General features: G+C 38.7%; 1 protein-coding gene across 4 annotated transcripts in view; it reads right to left on the reverse strand.

Annotated features, from left to right (window-relative positions):
* Window positions 1-20,468, reverse strand: part of PPP3CA (protein phosphatase 3 catalytic subunit alpha) — a gene marked incomplete at its 3' end in the record, with an annotated part of 187,019 nt that overhangs the window by 570 nt on the left and 165,981 nt on the right. For 2 of the 4 annotated variants that reach the window (XM_080628623.1, XM_080628620.1), the window contains 3 exons: window positions 19,551-19,625; window positions 9,764-9,848; window positions 5,649-5,746 (listed from right to left, as the gene is read on the reverse strand). In XM_080628623.1, coding sequence (XP_080484749.1) covers window positions 5,649-5,746; window positions 9,764-9,848; window positions 19,551-19,625 — 258 coding nt within the window. Of the gene's footprint in view, window positions 1-2,877; window positions 2,908-5,648; window positions 5,747-9,763; window positions 9,849-14,583; window positions 14,611-19,550; window positions 19,626-20,468 lie in introns of all 4 variants that reach the window. The other 2 variants (XM_080628622.1, XM_080628621.1) reach the window with 2 other exon arrangements.

Below are 20,468 nucleotides of genomic sequence, written 5' to 3' on the forward strand. Positions count from 1 at the left end.
TGTAATCAGGCAAAACTCCCATTTGACTTTCAAAGACCGGGGGAAAAGCATTGGTCAGTTACAGATGGTGATGACATGGTGAGACTAGTCTTTTGGGGTACACGTTAAAGCTATAGGAAATGTGGGGCAACCCTACAACAGGTTGCCTTTTATTTTCAATGCAAGGCGAGCTGCTTGTTGATTGCTCAGGGTAGTTACCCTCCCCGGCTTGTCCCTGGACAGCTTGAGTTAAACAGCAGTAACACCGTGCAAAACGGACCAGGGATATCATCATTTTGGCATATTTGCACAATTTTACTTTGGAAATGAACTGACAAAGGACCAAAGTTCCAACTGAACCTGAGGACTTTTGATTTGCCCTTCAGCAGCAACATCAATGAGGCCACACCAACCTCAGAAAGCAGCTACAGGCTGAGGAATTTTTTGGTAGAGAGTGATTTTTATTCCCTTTTTTTTTTTTCTTTTTTTTTTCTGTCTTTAATTGAAGAGTTGAAGATCCTTAGATTTAAAGCAAAAGAGAAAAAAGCACTGTAGGCAAACAGCGGGTCACAGCTCCATAGATAATTTGTCATCGCCTTCTGTGTGTTTTTCTCTTATCTGCACCAAATCAATGCACTGCACTTCCAGAACTGGCACTTTTGCTATGCCTCTATTTTAACATGCCATAGAACAGAAATGGTGTGTTAGTACCAGGAAACTGCAAACTCCCTCGGGAGAAAATGGTAGGGGAGTTTCAAAGATCAAAGTCAGTATTCCTTCCCTCCCTTTATCTCCTCTTTACCCCAAAGTACTCCTCTCCTTTCAACATGCAGTCCTGAGTCTGGATAAGCTGGTAACTTCTGTTGAAAAAAAAAAACCCAAAAAAGGAAACAAAGCCCAAACCTCGGAACATCCCTGGTACCAATCTACCACTCCTTACATATTGAGGGGAGCGAGAAAAGCATTTTCATGCTGATACTTTTGCCAACCATTCCTGCGAAACTGATAGATCCTGTTTGCCTCAGGATTTAGTTCCTTAGCCAGCTTCACAAATGTTATATTGGAACTTTGTGAAGTGCATGGGGTTTAAAACATGTATTATACTTCAACTCAGAAAACAACATCATCATAATGGTGATTAGTCAAGTGAGCAGTGATGGAACAGTGAAAACAGAACAGGCTCTACAGTGAGTTTTTTCAAGTTTCTTTTTTGTCTGTTTTTGGGTTTTGTTTTACTTTATCTTCTACCACAAAAATGAAGACATTTAACAAACACCCAGGCCAATCCCTTAAAGCAATAGTTTAATGGATGGCTGTGTTGAAGCTGAAACACTTGCTGTGTCCTGGAGCTTGCCAGTAGCACAGCCCAGTTGGTGTTATTGGGCCCTGAATCAAATACAGAAGTACAGTTGGTAAAGGGCAAAACGTTTTCTCCATCTTTAGCTTTGTCTACATAGACTAGTCATTAAAACTATGGTTACAGTGTCTAACTAGCAAGGATGGCAAAGCAAGAATTAATTGAAGGGTGCATATTGTTGGAATGGGGGCACATTCAATCGACCGTATTTCAAGCAGACATGTTATCTTCTGTAATACTGAGGAAGGTGCTCTGCTGTAGTTGCTGGTCAGACAATGAGTATTAGCAGTTTACATTAAGAGTGTACTAAAACACAACACATAGTCACAGAAAATCACAGAAAACAGCCAAACTGTCAACAAGAATGCACACTGCAGATTAGAGATTGCCAATAGGAATAGATAATTCCAACATAAATAGCAGCTTACTCACTGCTATTTAGAAAGCAGTTGTATTTTCTCTTACTTGTTTGTTCTGTAATTTTATTCACTGCTTTACAAAACTCAAAAACAAATTCAACTGGCCAAAAGGGCACATCTTACCAACAGACAGCAATCATCAGATTTTTATTTTTATTCACTAAAAAAAATACCCACAGGAAATTTGAGAGGGGCAAGAACAAAATACAACTGAATTTTGTTTTAAAGGGGAATTCTGAAAATTCTTCTTCCAAAATTTTACAATGCTGGATGAATACAGTGCATCTACATTGCGATACGTGATTACTGAGGTTTTAACCATAGTGATAAAACTGCTTCAGAGTTAAGTCAGAGGTCTCTCAATAAAGCACCATGGTTTTCCGTACTAAACGTTCACAAATCTTCTGAGGCAGTCGGTCACTTTGTATTTGTAGCTAAGATGGTGCTGGTGTTAATGGTTGCTCTAATGTTAATAACCAGTGTGTAAACTGCCACTACCAGAGGAAGCAGACATCTTGCAGACAAATGTCTCATGTTGTTTTACTTTTAAAGAGAAACAGAAACATGCTGAACTGTAACAAAAGACCAATAAAAAGTTTTTACTAGTGACCTAAAAGAAACAAACTGAAGCAAAAGAAGAAAAAAAACCAAGAAGAAAACATAACAAAAAGAGAGAATATTTATAAAAAGCTGTGTGTTTTCCTAGACCAGAGAATGCTGAGAGTACTTTGAGGCAGAGGCAAAACCCAGCCTCCAGCGTACAGCTTTTGAGCTATGTGTCACAGAGTATTTATGAGCTGCTGCCGAGTTATGTCCCATGAAATCCAAGTCCCCTGATCTCCTGTGGCATTACTCAGTGCTTAGTTCAACGTACAGCAATTCCAACATGGTTGTAACTTTCAGAAAGAAATAAAACCACAACAGCAGCAATGGAAAAAAGAAACCAAAAACCAAAGAACCAAGAAACATTTTCCCCTTTAAAGCAATTACATTTTGGTTAATACCGAGCCACAATTGTTAGCCCAACACCCACACAATCTGTACAAGCTACAGCAAAATGAATACACCCAGCAGAGCCCTTGTCTGTTGTGGCACCAACAGAAAGGGGACTGGCCAATTTACCTTCATCAGCCTCAATAGCCTCAACAGTAGCTGAAGAGAAGAAAGGGGTAGCAAAACGAATGAGAAAAATGAGCAGAGGATTTTAACTCTAAGAACAAGTCAGTGAATAGCAAAGGAGCTAAAACACTAATGTTACTGTAAGTGCTGGATTTTGGCAAAACAGACAGACAGAGAAATGCTTACATAGAAACAATAATTTGCAGATTGAATTAAGCTATATTTTGTTTTGAAGCAGGTTTCACAAACTAAAGAATTTTAAAGGCACATTTGAGAAGTTTTCTTTTGACACAAAAGAACTACAAAATGAAAATGTTTTCCATATTGCACATCTGACCGGAAAAGGTCATTGTATAATTCTCCCCATTTTAAATAAGAGCAGTTTGATTTGCCCTGTCAAAAGAGAACGAAAAAATGGCACAAAGCTATCACACAAAATTCGTACCACTCACAATGTCACCTTGAAAAGCATTAGCTGCCCGTACAAAGCACAAGAGCCACATGTACAACTTCTCAGAATTACTTTTTGTCTCTCTCCTGACTAAAAGAAACCTCCCCACAGCATAGGACAGAGTCTGCTCAGACAGCTTTGCCTTTGCTTGCAATCTCACCCAGTCTGCCCATCTATAAGCATCCTTCTTGTCAACCCCATCTCTGAAAACAGCATTCTTCTAATATTTTATTTAGAGCAGTGGACATGGATACAAGACTGAAAGCTGTTGGACCTCTAATATTGCAAAGCCTGGTCAGAGAGAGAAAAGTCTGTAACTGGGAGGTTGCTGCAGTATGATGAATACCATGTTACCACTGTTTTGAAACCATTCATTGTTCTTGAAGACATAATTTCATTTGAATTCTACCCATCAGCTTTAGCATGAATTTGTTTCTACAGTCAGAGATTTAGAAGCTGATACAAAATCAGCAAATGCAATCCAATATAGCAATGGTACAGCTCAAATATTTAAAAAGAAACTTTGATTTTCAAGAACTTCTCTGGTTTAGATAATAGCTTAAGAAGCCAAGTTTTTTGGAATTCCTCTCTTCCTTTTTGTCTTTCTTTCCCCTATGTAAAAGATTTTTCATCCTCCATTAAATCCTAACTTTTTTTGTTGTTTTTTTTTTTTTTTTCAGTTATGATGTTAAATATGGATTGAGTTCAATACTAAAACATGTATACTATTACCTTGCTGCATGGGGAAATGAGAGAGGCTAACCCACATGCACCAAGGTAAGCCTGTGCCTCTCAAGCTGCTTAGCAAGAGAGATGGCAAAAATCAATGAACGAAACAAAAGCAAACTTAAAAGGAAACATGACAACTAGGATGGGAAAATAAAATGAATAACCAGATCCAAACCAGCACTGACACATTAGAAAAAAAATGACGACTGAAATGAATACTTCACAACAGAACACACTACTCATATTTTCTGTTAACACATATGGTAATGTGAATGTATGCTTAACAGAAACTATGTAAACTACAAAGTATTTGGTGAATGGGGCACTACACGTTAAGTAAAGCAGAAACTTGTGTATAGTAATGTTTTACTGAGCCAGAATACTGCAGTATGAGGAGATTTTCCTTTTAGCCATGGTAATAACAACTTTAGGCAATTTGCTCAAACCCATTTCTATTCCTAACATTTTGCTAATGCAGCAATAGCAGTTTCCTTGAACCAAATTTTCTGACAAATGCAAAGAAACTATATGGAGAAAAGCCTAGGTAAACACCAGAACCCCATTAAAAAAGGCATCCTGTGGAATCATATTGCAGCATTTTCAAAGCAGAACGTTACTATGCTCGTAACACACAAGTCATCAAAAAGAAAAAAGGAAAGGGAAAAAAAGGGAAAAGAAGGTTTACCACCATATACCTGAATCTTCTAGGTAAAAGAGACAGTAAAGGGAAAAATACAGAGAAAGAATGCTCCAGGAAAGAAACAGGAAAACAAGAGGCTGAGACTGTGTTAAGATTAGAAAGCATTTCTATTTCTTACATCCGCTGCCAAAAGAACCTCAGTAAGAAAGAGACATTCTTAAGTGCCTGCAATATACTCTACAGCAATACACACAGGAAAAAAAAAGAGAGCTTACAGTAGTAAATTAAATACTTTGCAGCTCCTTATTCCAAAAGGAATATTTTATCAAAAGCAGCCTTGCTATAGACAGAGAATTCCTGTAACAAGAAGCACTTGGTATAAAACTGAACTGACAATCTGAATTGTGTTTGTGTACAAGGCAAACGTGGTGTTTTGTAAGAGCTTCCCTTTACTTGGCCTTAAATCAGAATGAAATTGTTCTCATGCTGTCACCTAGAATTGCTAGGAGAGAAAATCTAATTCTAGAGCTATTTTCCATTGGTGATTCTCTATGAGGAAGAACAAATCACATAAAATAAGACCTTGTCATTATCTAAGCTGAACCTCCAGTACTCTGTGTATCAAAGGCTGCTCTTAAAAAACCCAAAACCATGCTGTAAAGTGTGGAAACAACGCACTGCATGTGCAATGCTGATCTACCATTCTGAACAGTTGATTTTAAGGGATTTTTCCCCCCTCTCTTTGAAAATTAGTGGTATATAGCAAGTTTTGAGAAGTTGCCCTACATGAACTACCCACAAATGCTCCAGTACAACAAACCACCTGGTTTATTCTGTCCTTGATTTTTTTTCCTGAGAAAACTGTGATTTCTTTTCTTAGGTTCTGCAGCTGAAAACCAATTGTGCTTTGTTTATTTTTTATACATAATGACACACACAGGCAAACATGCTTACCGCTTTGCAGTGTTTGCTTTCCTCCAGAGAGCACACCACTGGGCAGCATTCCTGTTGGAGTCAAACCTTTCAGCGTCAGCACACTTTCACTCTCTTCTCTGCAGAAGGAAAAAAAAAGCCAACCCAGGAGTAAATAATCGTCTTTTTTTTTGTGCTAGTGCAGTTCCCCCCACTGCTATGTAAGTGGTTCCCCTCTGCACTATGCCATACACAGTCCCACTACAGTTAACGCTATAACCTGCATCTATGAAACAACCTATGACATACATTTGAGTACATATATATATACACATAAAGCCACAAATTTGACAGGAGGAGGACCAAAAAGGCAGTTATTGCCAACAATATATTTAAGCATTTTACGCTGTGTGGTCCAAAATCAACTTAAATTGTTGTTTTGCTTTTGCCTACGCCAGCAGTCAGGTGCATTATTTATTAATGATCATCAGCCACTTAAAAAAAAAAAAAAAGGTCAGCTAAAAGCTCATTAAAATTAATAAGCACTTACTAGCACTGTTCTTCATAGTTTTGTATGCTAAAAATGATACTGAATTCAGGGAAAATGTCTTAGAAAACCTAAGTATGTTTTGCCAGTCTTCAAATACAGTTTTTAATACAACAGCTCTATCAGACAAGCCATTAAATACAGCTTTATGGGAGTACTGTAATGCTGTCTGTGATGACATACTTTCTCAGTAGCAAAACTGACCTCAATTCTTTAAGAGAAACCTATTTTGAAGTGCTTTACTTTGACATACATAAGGACATTAAGCTGAAGGAAGCAAACACAAAGAATTTAGTTCCACATTCACTTGGGGATAATGTGGCTTTGTCTATCAAAACTGTCTCAGCAATTTTACTACTTATTTTCTTTAGACCTATATGCCCTGAATTACTCATGTATTTCAAACAACTAGTAGGTAAACTAATAGTTTAACTAGTATAGTTTAGTATAGTTATACTAGTTATAGTATATAACTAGTAGGTAAACACCTACTACATATACTCAAGTTCTATTTTTACTTTGAAAATTATTCTCCTTGTACACACTTTTCTTTGTATAATAGTCAAAGTCAAACTGTGACGGTTTTCCTTGCAAGTTTCCCAAGCAATTAGAATTAATGCAACAGCCAGATTTCCAGAATTAACACAGTATTTGCACCATCAAGAATTACTCACCAAAGATTTTGATTATTTGTCACTGCAAGCAAATGCTTAATCCACATTTTCAAGTCAATCCATTGCTTTGGTTTTTGTTTTTTAGATTAAACTGCAATGGCACTTTTAGCTTCACCTTCATAGGGTAAATTTGTTCACTGTATTTCTATTACCTTTAAACTGCATTTGCCCAAGAAACCTCTGTATCACAAATTTTGACATTTTTTTAGCCTTCAGTGTTCCGTATTTTCTATCTTATGTCCTTTACTTCCATTTTAACAAGAGGAAAATAAACTGAGTAAATATTTTATTTACCCTCCTGCCTGTCTAAATATATCCAAAGAAAATTCAGACTTGTGAAACTAAGTTGGAGAGAGGCAATGACAGGGTATCATGAGGTCTTCCACTGAGCTTAAGCCAATCTTTCTATGATGGCTATTCTTAGCAAAGCCCATTTAGAACATTTGAAACTTAATCTAACACAATTTTTATATCTAATTTTGAGACTAAAGTGGCTGAAAATATCCCAGTTTTACATTCAGGTTATACCCTCGAGGAAAGCGACTACTCCACACCAGAAAAGAGACATTCGACTGAGTCCTTTGAAGGTGTTCAGATCAGGTGCTGATCATTCAGAAACTCTTTTCAAGAATTAGTGAAATAAATGCCAGAAACCAACCATGACTCAAATAGCAACTTCAAAGGTATCTGAAATAGGCTGGATTAGATGGCAGTGCCACCGCAGTCTGTGGGGTTACACACAATTATCAGACTCTCACGTGTTACATGTGGGTTGTGCTGGCAAGATAGAAAAGATAACCCAGGCTTTTCTACAGGAACCGTATCTGCAAGATTAACCTCATGTCATTTTTGCTGTGTAGAGCCTGGCACCTAGCTGAAGAGCATCAAATTTTCCCATCAAAAGAGAAGAGGTGGCTGGGATGAAATGTCACTCTTCCTCCTGGAAGGCCGGTCAGCAAAACTGTGCACTGGAGATACCTGTTTATTTGCTGACTAATCTTCTGACCACAGTAAGGATGCAGTGTATTTGCTGGTTAAAGCGAAGGGAAAACAATATATGCTTCATCTTCTGTCCTTGCTACGAAGTTTCAAGGTCCACTAGTAACCAAGAACTGTGTAAGTCTCAGCAGTTTCAGTGAGGGAGCCACTGGCTTCTCCTCTACTGGATACAGTCCATTTTGGTCTTCTGGAGATGTTGAGATGCATGTAGTAAGGGTAAAAAGTTGCCTCATGAATATCCCTCTCTCAGATGAATTTCACTGCTTTTCAGGAAAGGTCAAGACTGATTTCCATCAGTGCCTTAAAATGCTGATTTTTGTGAAATAATTTAAGAGGGCTCGAAGTTTCAAATGGTGCTAAAACCCTAAGCTATGAGGCTTATGCAGATCACTTTCAACAGGGCACATGCAAAAATTACCATGTACCCTTCTTCCACCGCTGAAACCATTGAAAAGCTTCTGCCCCATAGTTCCCTTCGAAAAAGTCTTTGATGCATAGGTGATGTTAATCATCTGCCAAACTCAAATATACCAGCTGTGCACCTAATTTCAGGCCCTTCTGTATATTAAAGTCCATGTTACTGTTGAATTAATCCTGTATTTCAAAAGGTGCTCCACAACAAAATACAGCAACTCCAGAAGCTGCAGTTCAAGGTTATGGGAGAAAGCCAGGTTTTCAAAAACTTTAGTTTGCTCAACTATCATCAGAGAAAAATAACGGTGAGTTTTACGAAGGTGGTAGCAATGTCAGCTCCAGGCTCTTTGCCAGACTCAGTACAGAGGAGCAGGTGGAATCATTTGATTGCTCCCCCGTCTTGTTTAGGGAAAAGGCAAGATGCCAATTTTCCATTTTTTTTTTTATGGGTACCACTTTAAAGGAGCTTGTGCATCACTAGTAATTCACATATAACACTTTGGGAAGCCCAGGAACAAAGTCCTCCATCTCACTATGCTATTTAAAGCTATGCTGCTGCAATCTGCAGCATGTGGGCGAAACACTGTGGCCATGCAAAGCCCCACTGACAACCTGCCCACTGCCTCCATGCTAAGGAAGAGTCTCAAATCAAGCAAGTTTGAGAGTTTCAGCTGGAATTAAGAGTGTATTCTTCAAGTAACTATTTTTGTTTCCTTTTTTTTTTTTTTTTTTAATATCAATCATATAAGCATACTAATACATATTTTAAAAAATCCCCTGATTTTGCACTAACCATAATAGCCACAAACTGTCTACAGCAAAGAACATACAATTTCCTGTGCAAAAAAAAAATCCCTCTGCTGAAAGGGAGGGAGAACGCTATTTTCTATATTTAGACTTCAGCACAGCACAGTACAGCATGTTTTCTCTTCTGCTAAGAGACATCAAATGGAGAGTTCTAAACATTGGGTAGCAATTAGTTACTCATGCTCATGTGTTTGGGGGAGTCCAGCCTAAGGTAATGATTGCTGCTGTCTGCACAAGGACTTCCTGGTCTTTTAGTTAAATGACCCTAATGCTTTTATCTAATCATCTTTACTCATGGCTGTAGCAGCAACTGTGGGTGACAAAGTGGGACAGTTGGCTTCTCTTTAATAAGACATGATATGAAACATACCCTTTTTCTACATATAACTCTTGCCCCACAAGAGGCTAAGAGTTAATTAGTAGACCTGGTGAGCAAAAAGTCTTTAAAAAAGAAAAGGTAATTGCAATTTTCTTTGCTGATGTCTTTTGTTTGTCTGTTTTACATTCAGCAAAAGCCCTGAGGAAGAAGATTATTCAGAGCTATAATAAATAGCAGTACTGTATAAATAAAACAATCTTTAAAAGGTTCCAGTAAAACACAGTTGGCTGGTATTCTAAAATATCAAATTTGCTGTTTGATTAACAGTAGAGTGCTTTATGTAATCAGTGAAAGATCTTCTTCAACATTAAAAAGCTGAAACAGCACAAACCCTTACCTTAACACTGAGAAAACTCTAGCCATTTTTCCTATTGCTCGTATCTTGTTCCTTATAACCTCCTTTCGAGCAGCAGCTGTTGCTCCTATGGAAAACACATTAAAAACAGTTATAGGGATTTGTAAACAATATGTCAGTGCTTTGAACTCTAAATACAAGAAACATCATATTAAGCCACATTTATATGCAAACCCGAAAACACCGTTTTTTTGTTTATCGCTTAAGACTGACCGTTTTTGAACAACCTAGTTACTAGTACCTTTAGAAATGTGATCCTTTTCCTGCTACACATTAAAGCTGCATGTTTTTTCAATGTAATATAATTTTCCATTTCAAAAACATTTTCTGAGATCATACTCTTTTGAAAACAAATTTCCTTCAAAAACTGAAAATGTCAAAAAGATAATCAACATGAACAGTGCCAAAACCATAAAAAAGGAGTTAAAAGTTAACAATGGAGTTAAAATCTAGTTCATAATCTTGTAATTTTAAGTGAAAACAATCACATTTCATTTAATTTTCTTGAAAACCTTTACTGGGTTAAGCTTAAGGGAAAGATGGTCCAGTTAGGGTTTTCCCATCCCTAGTTAAAAAGTATTTAAATGGTTGTAAAACCTAAAGGCAGAGTCCTGAAGACCAGCATGAAAAGGTAGGGATTGTGCTGGCTGGCTGTGCTTAAGAGTTCCATACAGCAACTTCCTGCTTGTCACTGCTATAGCCTGCTCAAAATTACAATTACTTTGAAATTTGTAAACTCACACTGTAATCTGCCTTAAATAAGCAAATAAATAAAAAGACATGCTGGAATAGAGACTACAGTTCAGCTAAGTTTGCATGTACACTTGCTAGTTGGATATCATCAAACCCAAGAATATTATTTGTGCATCCAAGAGAACCACCTGAATGGGAAAACCAAAGTTATCAGGAGGAGGAATTTCTTTAAATAAGGACCTCCCATGTCCCCAAGAAAATGCCATGCTATACTAAGTAAACCGTATAATTACCACAATCATAACTACATATACTATGAAGTTTCCTCCCAAAGGTTTCTGAATAACAGGTAACCTTGGCTTGTATCGGAGGTTCAGAAGTGACACCTGAAAACCACTACACATCACAGTACCACTTCCCTCTTCACTGCTTCAGAATCCAAGGACAAAAATAAAAATGTCTATTTTCAGTTCATAGCAAATTGATCCATAGTCCATCATGGAAGCTAAATTAGCAGAAAGGGACAAAAAATGAGGGAGGTGGTTATGGCAGCAGAGGGGACAGCCCCAGGGAGCCAAGGCAGTGGCAGTGAGAGCCGCTTGTGGGTACTGGGCAGGAGAACAAGGCACTGATAAACATGGGTGATGGGTGCAAGAAGTGAAAAGCTGCAGAAGACACAGCCATGGGGCCTTGCCGAGCAGACCCTTCTTTGCTGTATTATGAGCACAAAGCAACTTCAGCTTGAAGGGCTCATAATGAAATACAGGCTCCACCGAACTCAATGGCAAAAGTCCCATCTGCTTCAGCAGCACCAGTGATTCACTCCTCTCTGCAGTCCCAGCTGCTCTGGGCAGTGCTGGTGAGGTCCAACGCTGCCATGCAGGAGACTTGCTGGGTTGCTTCTGGGAGCTGACTGTGCAATAATTCACACTGGTTTAGTTTTCTTCACCCATCTCTGTTGATGGCAGTCCATGGCTCTCCTATCCGCACTGTCATCTTTCCTATGGCAGACCTCCCAATTGCCATTAAGCTTGAGACTACCGCTGGAAATGCAAGCATTGCTTCATGATAAATACTAGATGACTAGGTGGCCTGGCTGATACCTTGGCACTTTAGAAGAGATGAAAAGAAGGTACTTTTTTTTTTTTTTCTGTGCTTAAATTTAAAAAACTTATAGCCATCCTTTGCAAAAAAACTTTCAAAATTTAAAATAAACTCAATTGACAAATCCTAGAGCTGTTCAAAAGAAAGCTAAGAAACTGTAAGAACAAATATCATGGATAACAATATAAAAGCTCAGGATGAATTTCACTGTAACTTTTCACATTATGGTCAAGATCAAGTTTAACCCCAAACAGTGCAAGGTATTAATGCATTGTCTCCAGGCATTTCTAATTATCCTCCTAGACTGTCTTGAAATTATGAGCTTGTATCTTGAAATTCAAACTGGAAGAAACTATGCTTAGAATGATGGCTTTCAAATCTCCCACACATAAAGATAAAAATATAACGAAAAGATATAAAAACTATAAAGATAAAAAAAATAAAGACATTAAGTCTTAGGCATAAATGTCTAATTCTAGGCAATAAAGAGTGGGAGAAACAGCTGTAATTCAGCTGTAACTGAATTAAATATATTCATAACAGCATAATGAAAAATTTAAAATAAACAGCAATGATTCAGCTGGGTTCTTCAAGAAACAGAGGGGGTACACTCCTGCCTCGGTTACCACAATCCCACTGAACTCCACTCTCAACATACACACAATATGCTTTTCAGCCTTTTTTACCCTGAAAACACTTAAACACAACTTGTCTTTTTCTTTTTCCCCCAAGTGTCACTATCCCTAGTTGCTTATTACAAACCCACACTGATCTAGACCAATTTGATGGGTGGACCAATCGGTGGATAAAGAACTGGCTGGATGGCCGCACACAAAGAGTTGTGGTCAATGGCTCGATGTCCGGCTGGAGATCGGTAACGAGTGGTGTCCCTCAGGGATCGGTGTTGGGACCGGTCTGGTTCAACGTCTTTGTCGGTGACATGGACAGTGGGATTGAGTGCGCCCTCAGCAAGTTTGCTGATGACACCAAGCTGTGTGGTTTGGTTGATACGCTGGAGGGAAGGGATGCCATCCAGAGGGACCTTGACACGCTTGTGAGGTGGGCTGATGCCAACCTTAGGAAGTTTAACCATGCCAAGTGCAAGGTCCTACACCTGGGTCGGAGCAATCCCAGGCACAGCTACAGGTTGGGCAGAGAAGAGATTCAGAGCAGCCCTGCAGAGAAGGACTTGGGGGTGTTGGTTGATGAGAAAATGAGCATGAGCCGGCTTCAGTGTGCGCTCGCAGCCCAGAAAGCCAACTGTATCCTGGGCTGCATCAAAAGGAGCGTGACCAGCAGGTTGAAGGAGGTGATCCTGCCCCTCCACTCTGCTCTTGTGAGACCTCACTTGGAGTATTGTGTGCAGTTCTGGTGTCCTCAACATAAAAAGGACATGGAACTGTTGGAACAAGTCCAGAGGAGGGCCACGAGGATGATCAGGGGACTGGAGCACCTCCCCTATGAAGACAGGCTGAGAAAGTTGGGGCTGTTCAGCCTGGAGAAGAGAAGGCTGCGTGGAGACCTCATAGCAGCCTTCCAGTATCTGAAGGGGGCCTACAAGGATGCTGGGGATGGACTCTTCATCAGGGACTGTAGTGACAGGACAAGGGGTAACGGGTTCAAACTTGAACAGGGGAAGTTTATACTGGATCTAAGGAAGAAATTCTTTACTGTGAGGGTGGTGAGGCACTGGAATAGGTTGCCCAGGGAGGTTGTGAATGCTCCATCCTTGGCGGTGTTCAAGGCCAGGTTGGATGAGGCCTTGGGTGGCATAGTTTAGTGTGAGGTGTCCCTGCCCATGGCAGGGGGGTTGGAACTAGATGATCTTAAGGTCCTTTCCAACCCTAACTATTCTATGAGTCTATGATTCTATAAGTATATTCAACCTTTTTCAATCACTGCTTAACTTCCAGAAGATTTGAGAACTGAAAACACCAAATACAATTTATGACTGAAGTAAAACACAATGCCTTACACTTAAATGTAAAATAAGAATGGAAAAAAATACTTAATCATACACCACAACAGGCCTTAAGGGAATATTTTGTTTCTCATCAATACACAAAAAAGGTTACTAAAAAATACACTTCAAAAATCTTGGTCTCCATTGAATTTCCTAATTCATAACAGAGCTGTTACGAAAATGACTTAAAATGTTCTATGTTTACTAGATTAGTAAATTAATGATTTTATTTCTGCTATTTTTTTTAAATATTATTTTCTAAATTGTGCACCTGATATTTACAAGGTTTTATTACCCTGTTAGTATTGGCTGAATACCACTAATCCATACAGTATCTGGATTCCCTAACTATTTATACATAAATCTCAGACTCACATTTCAAGTCTGAATACTTTGAAATTTCACTTTTACTACAAATCCTTATGAATTACTTCAGCTACTCTTAAGCATACGCTTAGGTGAAAGTAAATGGGTCATAACCTGAGAACTGGCTATGAGCAGACAGGTTAATTTTAGCCTTTGCAAACATTGCCAGATATCCTCCTACTCTTCTTTCATAGAATAATATGATTGCTTAGTTTGAAACGATCTTTAAAAGATCTTTCAATATCTAAACAAACTCTGTTCAAATGAAGGAACTTAAAAAACAGTATGAATAGAATGAACACAGCCAAGTTTAAGACTGGAGTAGAAAAATTATTTGGGAGGTAGAATAAAAGCTTTGAATCTTCAGTAGTATAACAAGTTCTATTGGATTTCAGATTTGTAGCATCCAAACATAGATCTTGCAAGCTGGATATGTAGGACTTATGTGAAATATAATTTAGACCTTCAGATTAAGAAGCAGAACAATGGGAAAAAAATAAAAAAAGAGACTATAAAGTTGGAAAATATTCTGAGATGTAGGATTGAACAGACAGAAAATAATACTGAGGAATAAAGCCAAATCAAAATCTCTCACTGGTATCCTAATACATTATGTATTATCTAATTAAGCATAAGGAAAATTAATAAAACTTAAGCCTTCCAACTGATTCAATACCTTTCTTCTGTGCACAAATGGGATCTTCTTATGAATTCCAAAGGGGGGGGGGGGGGGGAAGAAAAAGATCAGTGATGCTTGTAGAATGAAAATAAAAGATAATACAGAACATTTGACAACATCAATGGAAACGTAATGTTTAAGTAAAGTCTGAAAAACAGAAAAGAAACAAATTAGGCAGGGAACATCCAAAAGGAAAGAAATAGATTGAAAATGATGGGGGTGGGGGAGAAAGAAAACTTTTCAGCTTAAAGCCTTGTTAGTAGGTTTTGCAGGAAACCAGCATGCAAGCAGAAGATCAGCAGCAAAGCTTAGCCTTGGTGTTACCACCCCTTGAACGCGCACTTCCTCCTACATTACAGCAGCTGCTTTGATAAGGCTTAATCACTGCTCAGAAACAGTCCCCCAGTTCACGTGGGGTGTGCCTGCCTGATGACACCTCTTCTCTTAGAGGAAACAAGCCAATTGTTCCAGCTTATTTACATCCTGTATCTGAAAGAATAGCTTAGTATGATAAACATGTCTGCTATTTCTTCCAAACTCTGTGCTATTTACTGCATACATATTTAAATGGTCCAGCAGCATACAATTAACAAATCCAAAGAGCACCATGGTATTGCATTTTAAAATGAACTGTGTTTGAAAGCAACACAAGTGTAGCACTCAGTGCCCAGGCGCAACTACATCAGGACGTGTTTTGGGCGTCTTGGTTATTTAGTGCGTGCTGCTAGGTTAGTGCAGAGGCAGAGCATACCAATGTGCCAAACTATGGCTCATATGAATAATGCTTTGCCATAGAAACAAACATACCTGGCCAAATAAATGAATGTATAAATAAAGATATTAAAATACCCCTCTGCAACCAACTTGCATAGATGAGGTATACTTTGGAGCCCAACTTTTCCAGTTTAGAGGAAGAACAAACATAAACCAGTAGGAAAAACGTTCAATTTCTCTCCTAGTAATAATTAACTCATTGAAAAGCTAGAACTCTCTCACCAGGTAGTATCACGAACACCCTTATCAAGGCATTGGTAAGTAACTGAGACCTAAGGAGGACAAGGCCTTTGCTTTTGCTCAATCAGTCTCTGTGTGTGTTAGTGCTCAGCTTGCCCCTGGTAGTTTATTGCACTGAAGATCTGTGGCAAATTTTGCCTGCCACTGTTAACAGCAGAACCAGGTTTTGACCAGCAAAAGAAGTTTGACCTGGTAATTCTTTTCAGGCTCGGACTACAGCACTGTACTGGGGAAGCTGTATTCCAACTGCAGAATAATCACAGCACTGTGACAGCATCTTTTCCATGAGAAGGCTATGAGCTACATCTTTGAAGGCAAAACAAAAATTAATGCAGGTAATTTAGGAATGTCTTTATGTCAAATCATGATAGTGATGCATACAAAGCAAGCAGTGCATTTGTGTCAAGTTGCCTATTACATTACTGCACCCTTTTAATTAGGTTTGTTTTTTCAATCACGTGCATGAGGCTAGAAATGCTGCTAATTAAAATAAAACAGGACTTCAACTATATGCTGGCTAGGTAGAAGTATTTGCAGCTCCTGTTGCTAAGCGATACACTTGATGCGCAAACCATTACAACACATGAGCCAATGCTCACACAAGACATTTTTTTGCTGGATCAGATTACACTGCAATCACCATAGCAAACAGGAAAGAGAAAGTACAACAAGAGGAAACTATCAGAGATAAGAAAACTTGACCTATCATATTCTCTCGCTTTTAAAATCAGTTAATCCGAAAGGCCAATACAGGCCAGCAGGGATGTAAGGCACAAAGGGCACTACAACTGCTATTTAGGCTTTCTCCCACTAAGCATACACAGTAACTGCCTACCACAAATCCATCAGATCCCCATGATGTGTTTCCTTAAGCAAAATAACAGATATAAAATAAAAAAAAAATAAATTAAAAAAAATAAAAGGGGGAACACATGCTGTTGAGCATCCTGCTCATGGCTGGATGCAGCATGCATGACTCAGAACCAAAAATAACCATGATAATTTAAAAAAAAGGGCTCAGAAGAACATCATGCAGTGAGGTCAGACAATACAGATGGGGCTTTGTTTTGAAGGGGGAAGTGAGAGGGGAAGACAGAGGGCAAGAAAGTAGAAGATAGCAAATGAATGATCAGTGCAAACCATAGTGATGGATCATTCTCATTACATGTGGGAACCCAGGTCAGGGCATGTTCAAACTGCAAGGAGAGAAAGGAAATCAGCAGCGAGCCCTGGAAACTACTGATGAAATAAAAAACAAGCGATGATTTTAAAGGATCATTCCATCAAATAAAACGCACCCACTGTTGCAGATATCAGGCATTTCCTTCTATGGGAATTACTGCAAAAGAAAAATGTCAGGGGGTGAATAGGACTGTACTGCTGCAGTCCTCCAAGGAAGCTGGACAGAAATTACTGAACAACAGTGGAAATGCTGAACCACCGCAAGACTGTCAATATATAACCCTTAGAGAAGTAATTCTAAGCTGATAATCATTTCAGTCTGTTTCAAGAACACGAATGAAATACATCTTGCAGTTTCTCCCTCAAAAGGCAAGGCCTCAAAGGAAAAAAAAAAAAAAAAAAGGAAAGATATAAAGATATGGAATTCAAATCTCTCTAAGAGAAAGAGGATTTTTCCTTTGTTGTACAGATAGTAAACCATAACCCATCAGGAAAACAGTAAAGATATCAGCTTCTACTTAAATTTGAATCAACCTTCATATTTACTTTTATGCCTGAATCCAGCCTCTTCCATGTGTACAATACTCATGAGCCCACTGCGTCCAGTGGGCTGGAGGTACAAGCATGTGCCCATAGCAAGCTGCAGCACCAGCACCACAGATCCCATTTTACAGCTCTAAGGGGACTGGCTGTAAAAGCAGACACGAACATATGCCAGCTCTGACTTTAGCTACACATGCTACAGAAGACAACATTTCTAATATCTTCCCTAACATAATGTTTTCCACAGAGAAATCATTCACACAGAAAAAAACCTGAAAGCAGATTTAAGACAACAATATTAGCAATACAGTACCAGGAACAGTTTAATTTTTCCTCATCTGGAAACTTTAACGCTGTTAGATATCATTATGCGGCACACACATATGCAAGCCCAGAGGATTTCAGCCTGTCTGCCTGCAATGCTGCAAACTCCATGTCTGGAGGAGTGCCGTGGTAAAACTCCAGGGGAGGCGGGATGTGGAGTCATCCTCCTCGCATTAAAACCACCATAGATGCAGAGATCTCCTGCAGCTGAAGAGGGCTGCTGTCCCCACAGACCCCTAATGCCTCATCGTTTCTGACTGCATTTGAAAATGTGCTCCTGAATTGCAGCTTAGGCATGGGAAAGCTGACACACTAGAGTTTTAGAAAAGGACTACAGGCGTTGGCCTGCCTACGCTCGTGCTATGGAAGTTTATAGTACAGCTTTAAAAGAAAGTATTAGGCCAATGCTGAATTAATTTAAAATCCTTCCCATAAAGCCTTTACTTTGGCATTGCATTCAGTGGGATTTCAGCCTGCACTTAAGTGCTTTCTTGAGCCAAGGATTTTAAGCACATGGTTTTGTTGCTACTGTATTTAATTTGACACAGTTTTACTCATTGTATGCCTCCGTACAGTTTCACACGCTGCTTTAATTACACAGTAGCTACTTATTTAAATTTCATGAGAAAAAAACTGGGCACAATATTCAAACAGGTGTTTTCTTCTCTCCACTGATTACTGGTTTCAATATATTCAGTCTTTGTCCCAAGTCCTGCAAGATAATTGTTCACGTCCACACTCTGTGGCGGATGCAGTACAGGAATTTCCATCTGGCCCTTCAGAACAAAATCAAAGCGCTACCATCCATACCCTTCTTCTCCATTGCAAAGGAAACATTTGTCGAAACATGTGATCCACCTTCCTCTCCCAAAGATTAAAAATAAAAGACTTGGAGAGAGAAGTTTAATTATTAAATGCAACTTTGTTAAATATTTCTTACTTGAAAGCTCTTCATTCTCCCTGTTCATTCATTCTACCTGCAAATATCTTGAGAAGAGCTGGTAGTGCTAGATTTATTTTTTAATATTTCTTTTATTTTCCTAGATTTTTTTTGTTTGCTTGTTGTTTTTTGTTTCACACTGGAAGCAGCCATAGTAAGAACATCAGGGACGCATGGAATTTTTCATTTAGTTTTGCTCAGTTGAGAAGGGACATTCTGGAGGTCTGCAATTTACTCTTGCACAGCCTAACAGAAACCAGCATCTAGTAAAATAAATGGACTTCTAAGAATCCACAAATTACAAGATATAAAGTATAATTTACAGTCCAACCAACAGGTATAAGGCAACTTATTATCATATAAACTCTAACACAAATGGCAACAGAAAGTGACCATTCTTCTTTCCTTAGCAGAAATCAGGTCAGAATATTCTCTGTTTGCATGTTGGTTTTGTTGGGATTTTTTTCATTATCATCATTCTATTGCCTCCTAAAGCCTTTCAGATACACAAGTATTTTAGAAGAGGTGACTAATGAAATATTGCAAGTACAAGTCTTCCAAAGTTGTGGTATTGATGTTTTAGAAGGAGCTCTGCAGGAAGCTTATTTCACCCTAGGAAGATAATTTCATTGGTATAATTAAACTTTCTATGAGAATCCCTTGGATCTTATGCATGAAATCAACATCTTACCCTTTTGGGAGAACACAAGCCAGATTTCACAGTGAGAAAAACAGGTTTTTTAACCCAAAGAGTGAGACCAAGGAAAGCGTTAGAGCAGTTCAGAAGATCCATTAATTCTTTCCAAAGCATGCAGTGAGCAAATCCACTGGAGTCTAGCATAACAGTTGCTTTCAGCAGCACATACCTTAAATGGGACTCAGAATATTATCCCAGGGTTAGTAAATAACCTTTTCAAATAACTTCAAGGCAAACAACCTCAAAAGGGCAGGAGGCTCTTACCATCAAACCCATCTTCCTCTGTTCCGAGTTCATCATCTGAGCAGATGTTCAGCACATTTACCAGCATCTCTGTCACTAAAATAGAAAACAAATGCAAAATGATGATATTAAGCTTCCCTGGTGTGTCAGAGAGCAAACTCTAGCTGTAGTAGTGTCAATGAAGATTCAGGTCAAAAACAGCACCCACTTTTTAAACAACATGACCTTGCTTTATGCATGTAGTAATACGAGCTTGAAGTGTCTTGTGTAATTAAAAAGTACAGTTTTCCATAACAATTGTTTCGAAGACACCACAACAAATAGACCTTAAAAAAAAGTGTGTTTAAGAACCTCTCTTTCTGCAGTTGTCAATAAACTAGGTAACTTGTTTTCTCCTCCTCAATACATTTTCACCGAAGGGGCAGTGTCCCTTGAAATTAGAGCAAATAGAATAGATGATTGTTTAAAGTTCCTTCCAGCTGGAACTATTCTGTATTCAATACAAACATTATTGGTAAATACAGAATATATTCAGCTTGTTTACTTTGCACCTTGCGCATGGAAGGGTCAGCCTCAGGCTAACGCCTAACCTGGCCCCAGCTCCTCCTGGAAAGGCAGCGATGAGACACTAACCAGAGAGCACACAGAGTAAGAACAGCCGAAAAACCCAGGAAACCCACCCCCAGCAAAAAATCACAACCAAGGAAATGTAAGAGATCAAAAAAGCCAAAGTTATGAGGTAAAATGTGAAATCATTAGCAGATTGAAAAGAACTCCACTACATCTACATGTAGAAAGCATCATTAAAAGGGTTACCAGGCATGTCTAGTCTTGCACTAGCTACACAGGTTGAAACTTTAAATTTTTTAATCAAGTAGTTATTAAAATCCTCTTCTGTGACAACTACAATGGCTTGGAATATTAGAAGGGTGGGGACAA

This window comes from Psittacula echo, assembly GCF_963264785.1.
Source record: "Psittacula echo genome assembly, chromosome: 1".
In the NCBI taxonomy this organism is placed as follows: domain Eukaryota; kingdom Metazoa; phylum Chordata; class Aves; order Psittaciformes; family Psittacidae; genus Psittacula; species Psittacula echo.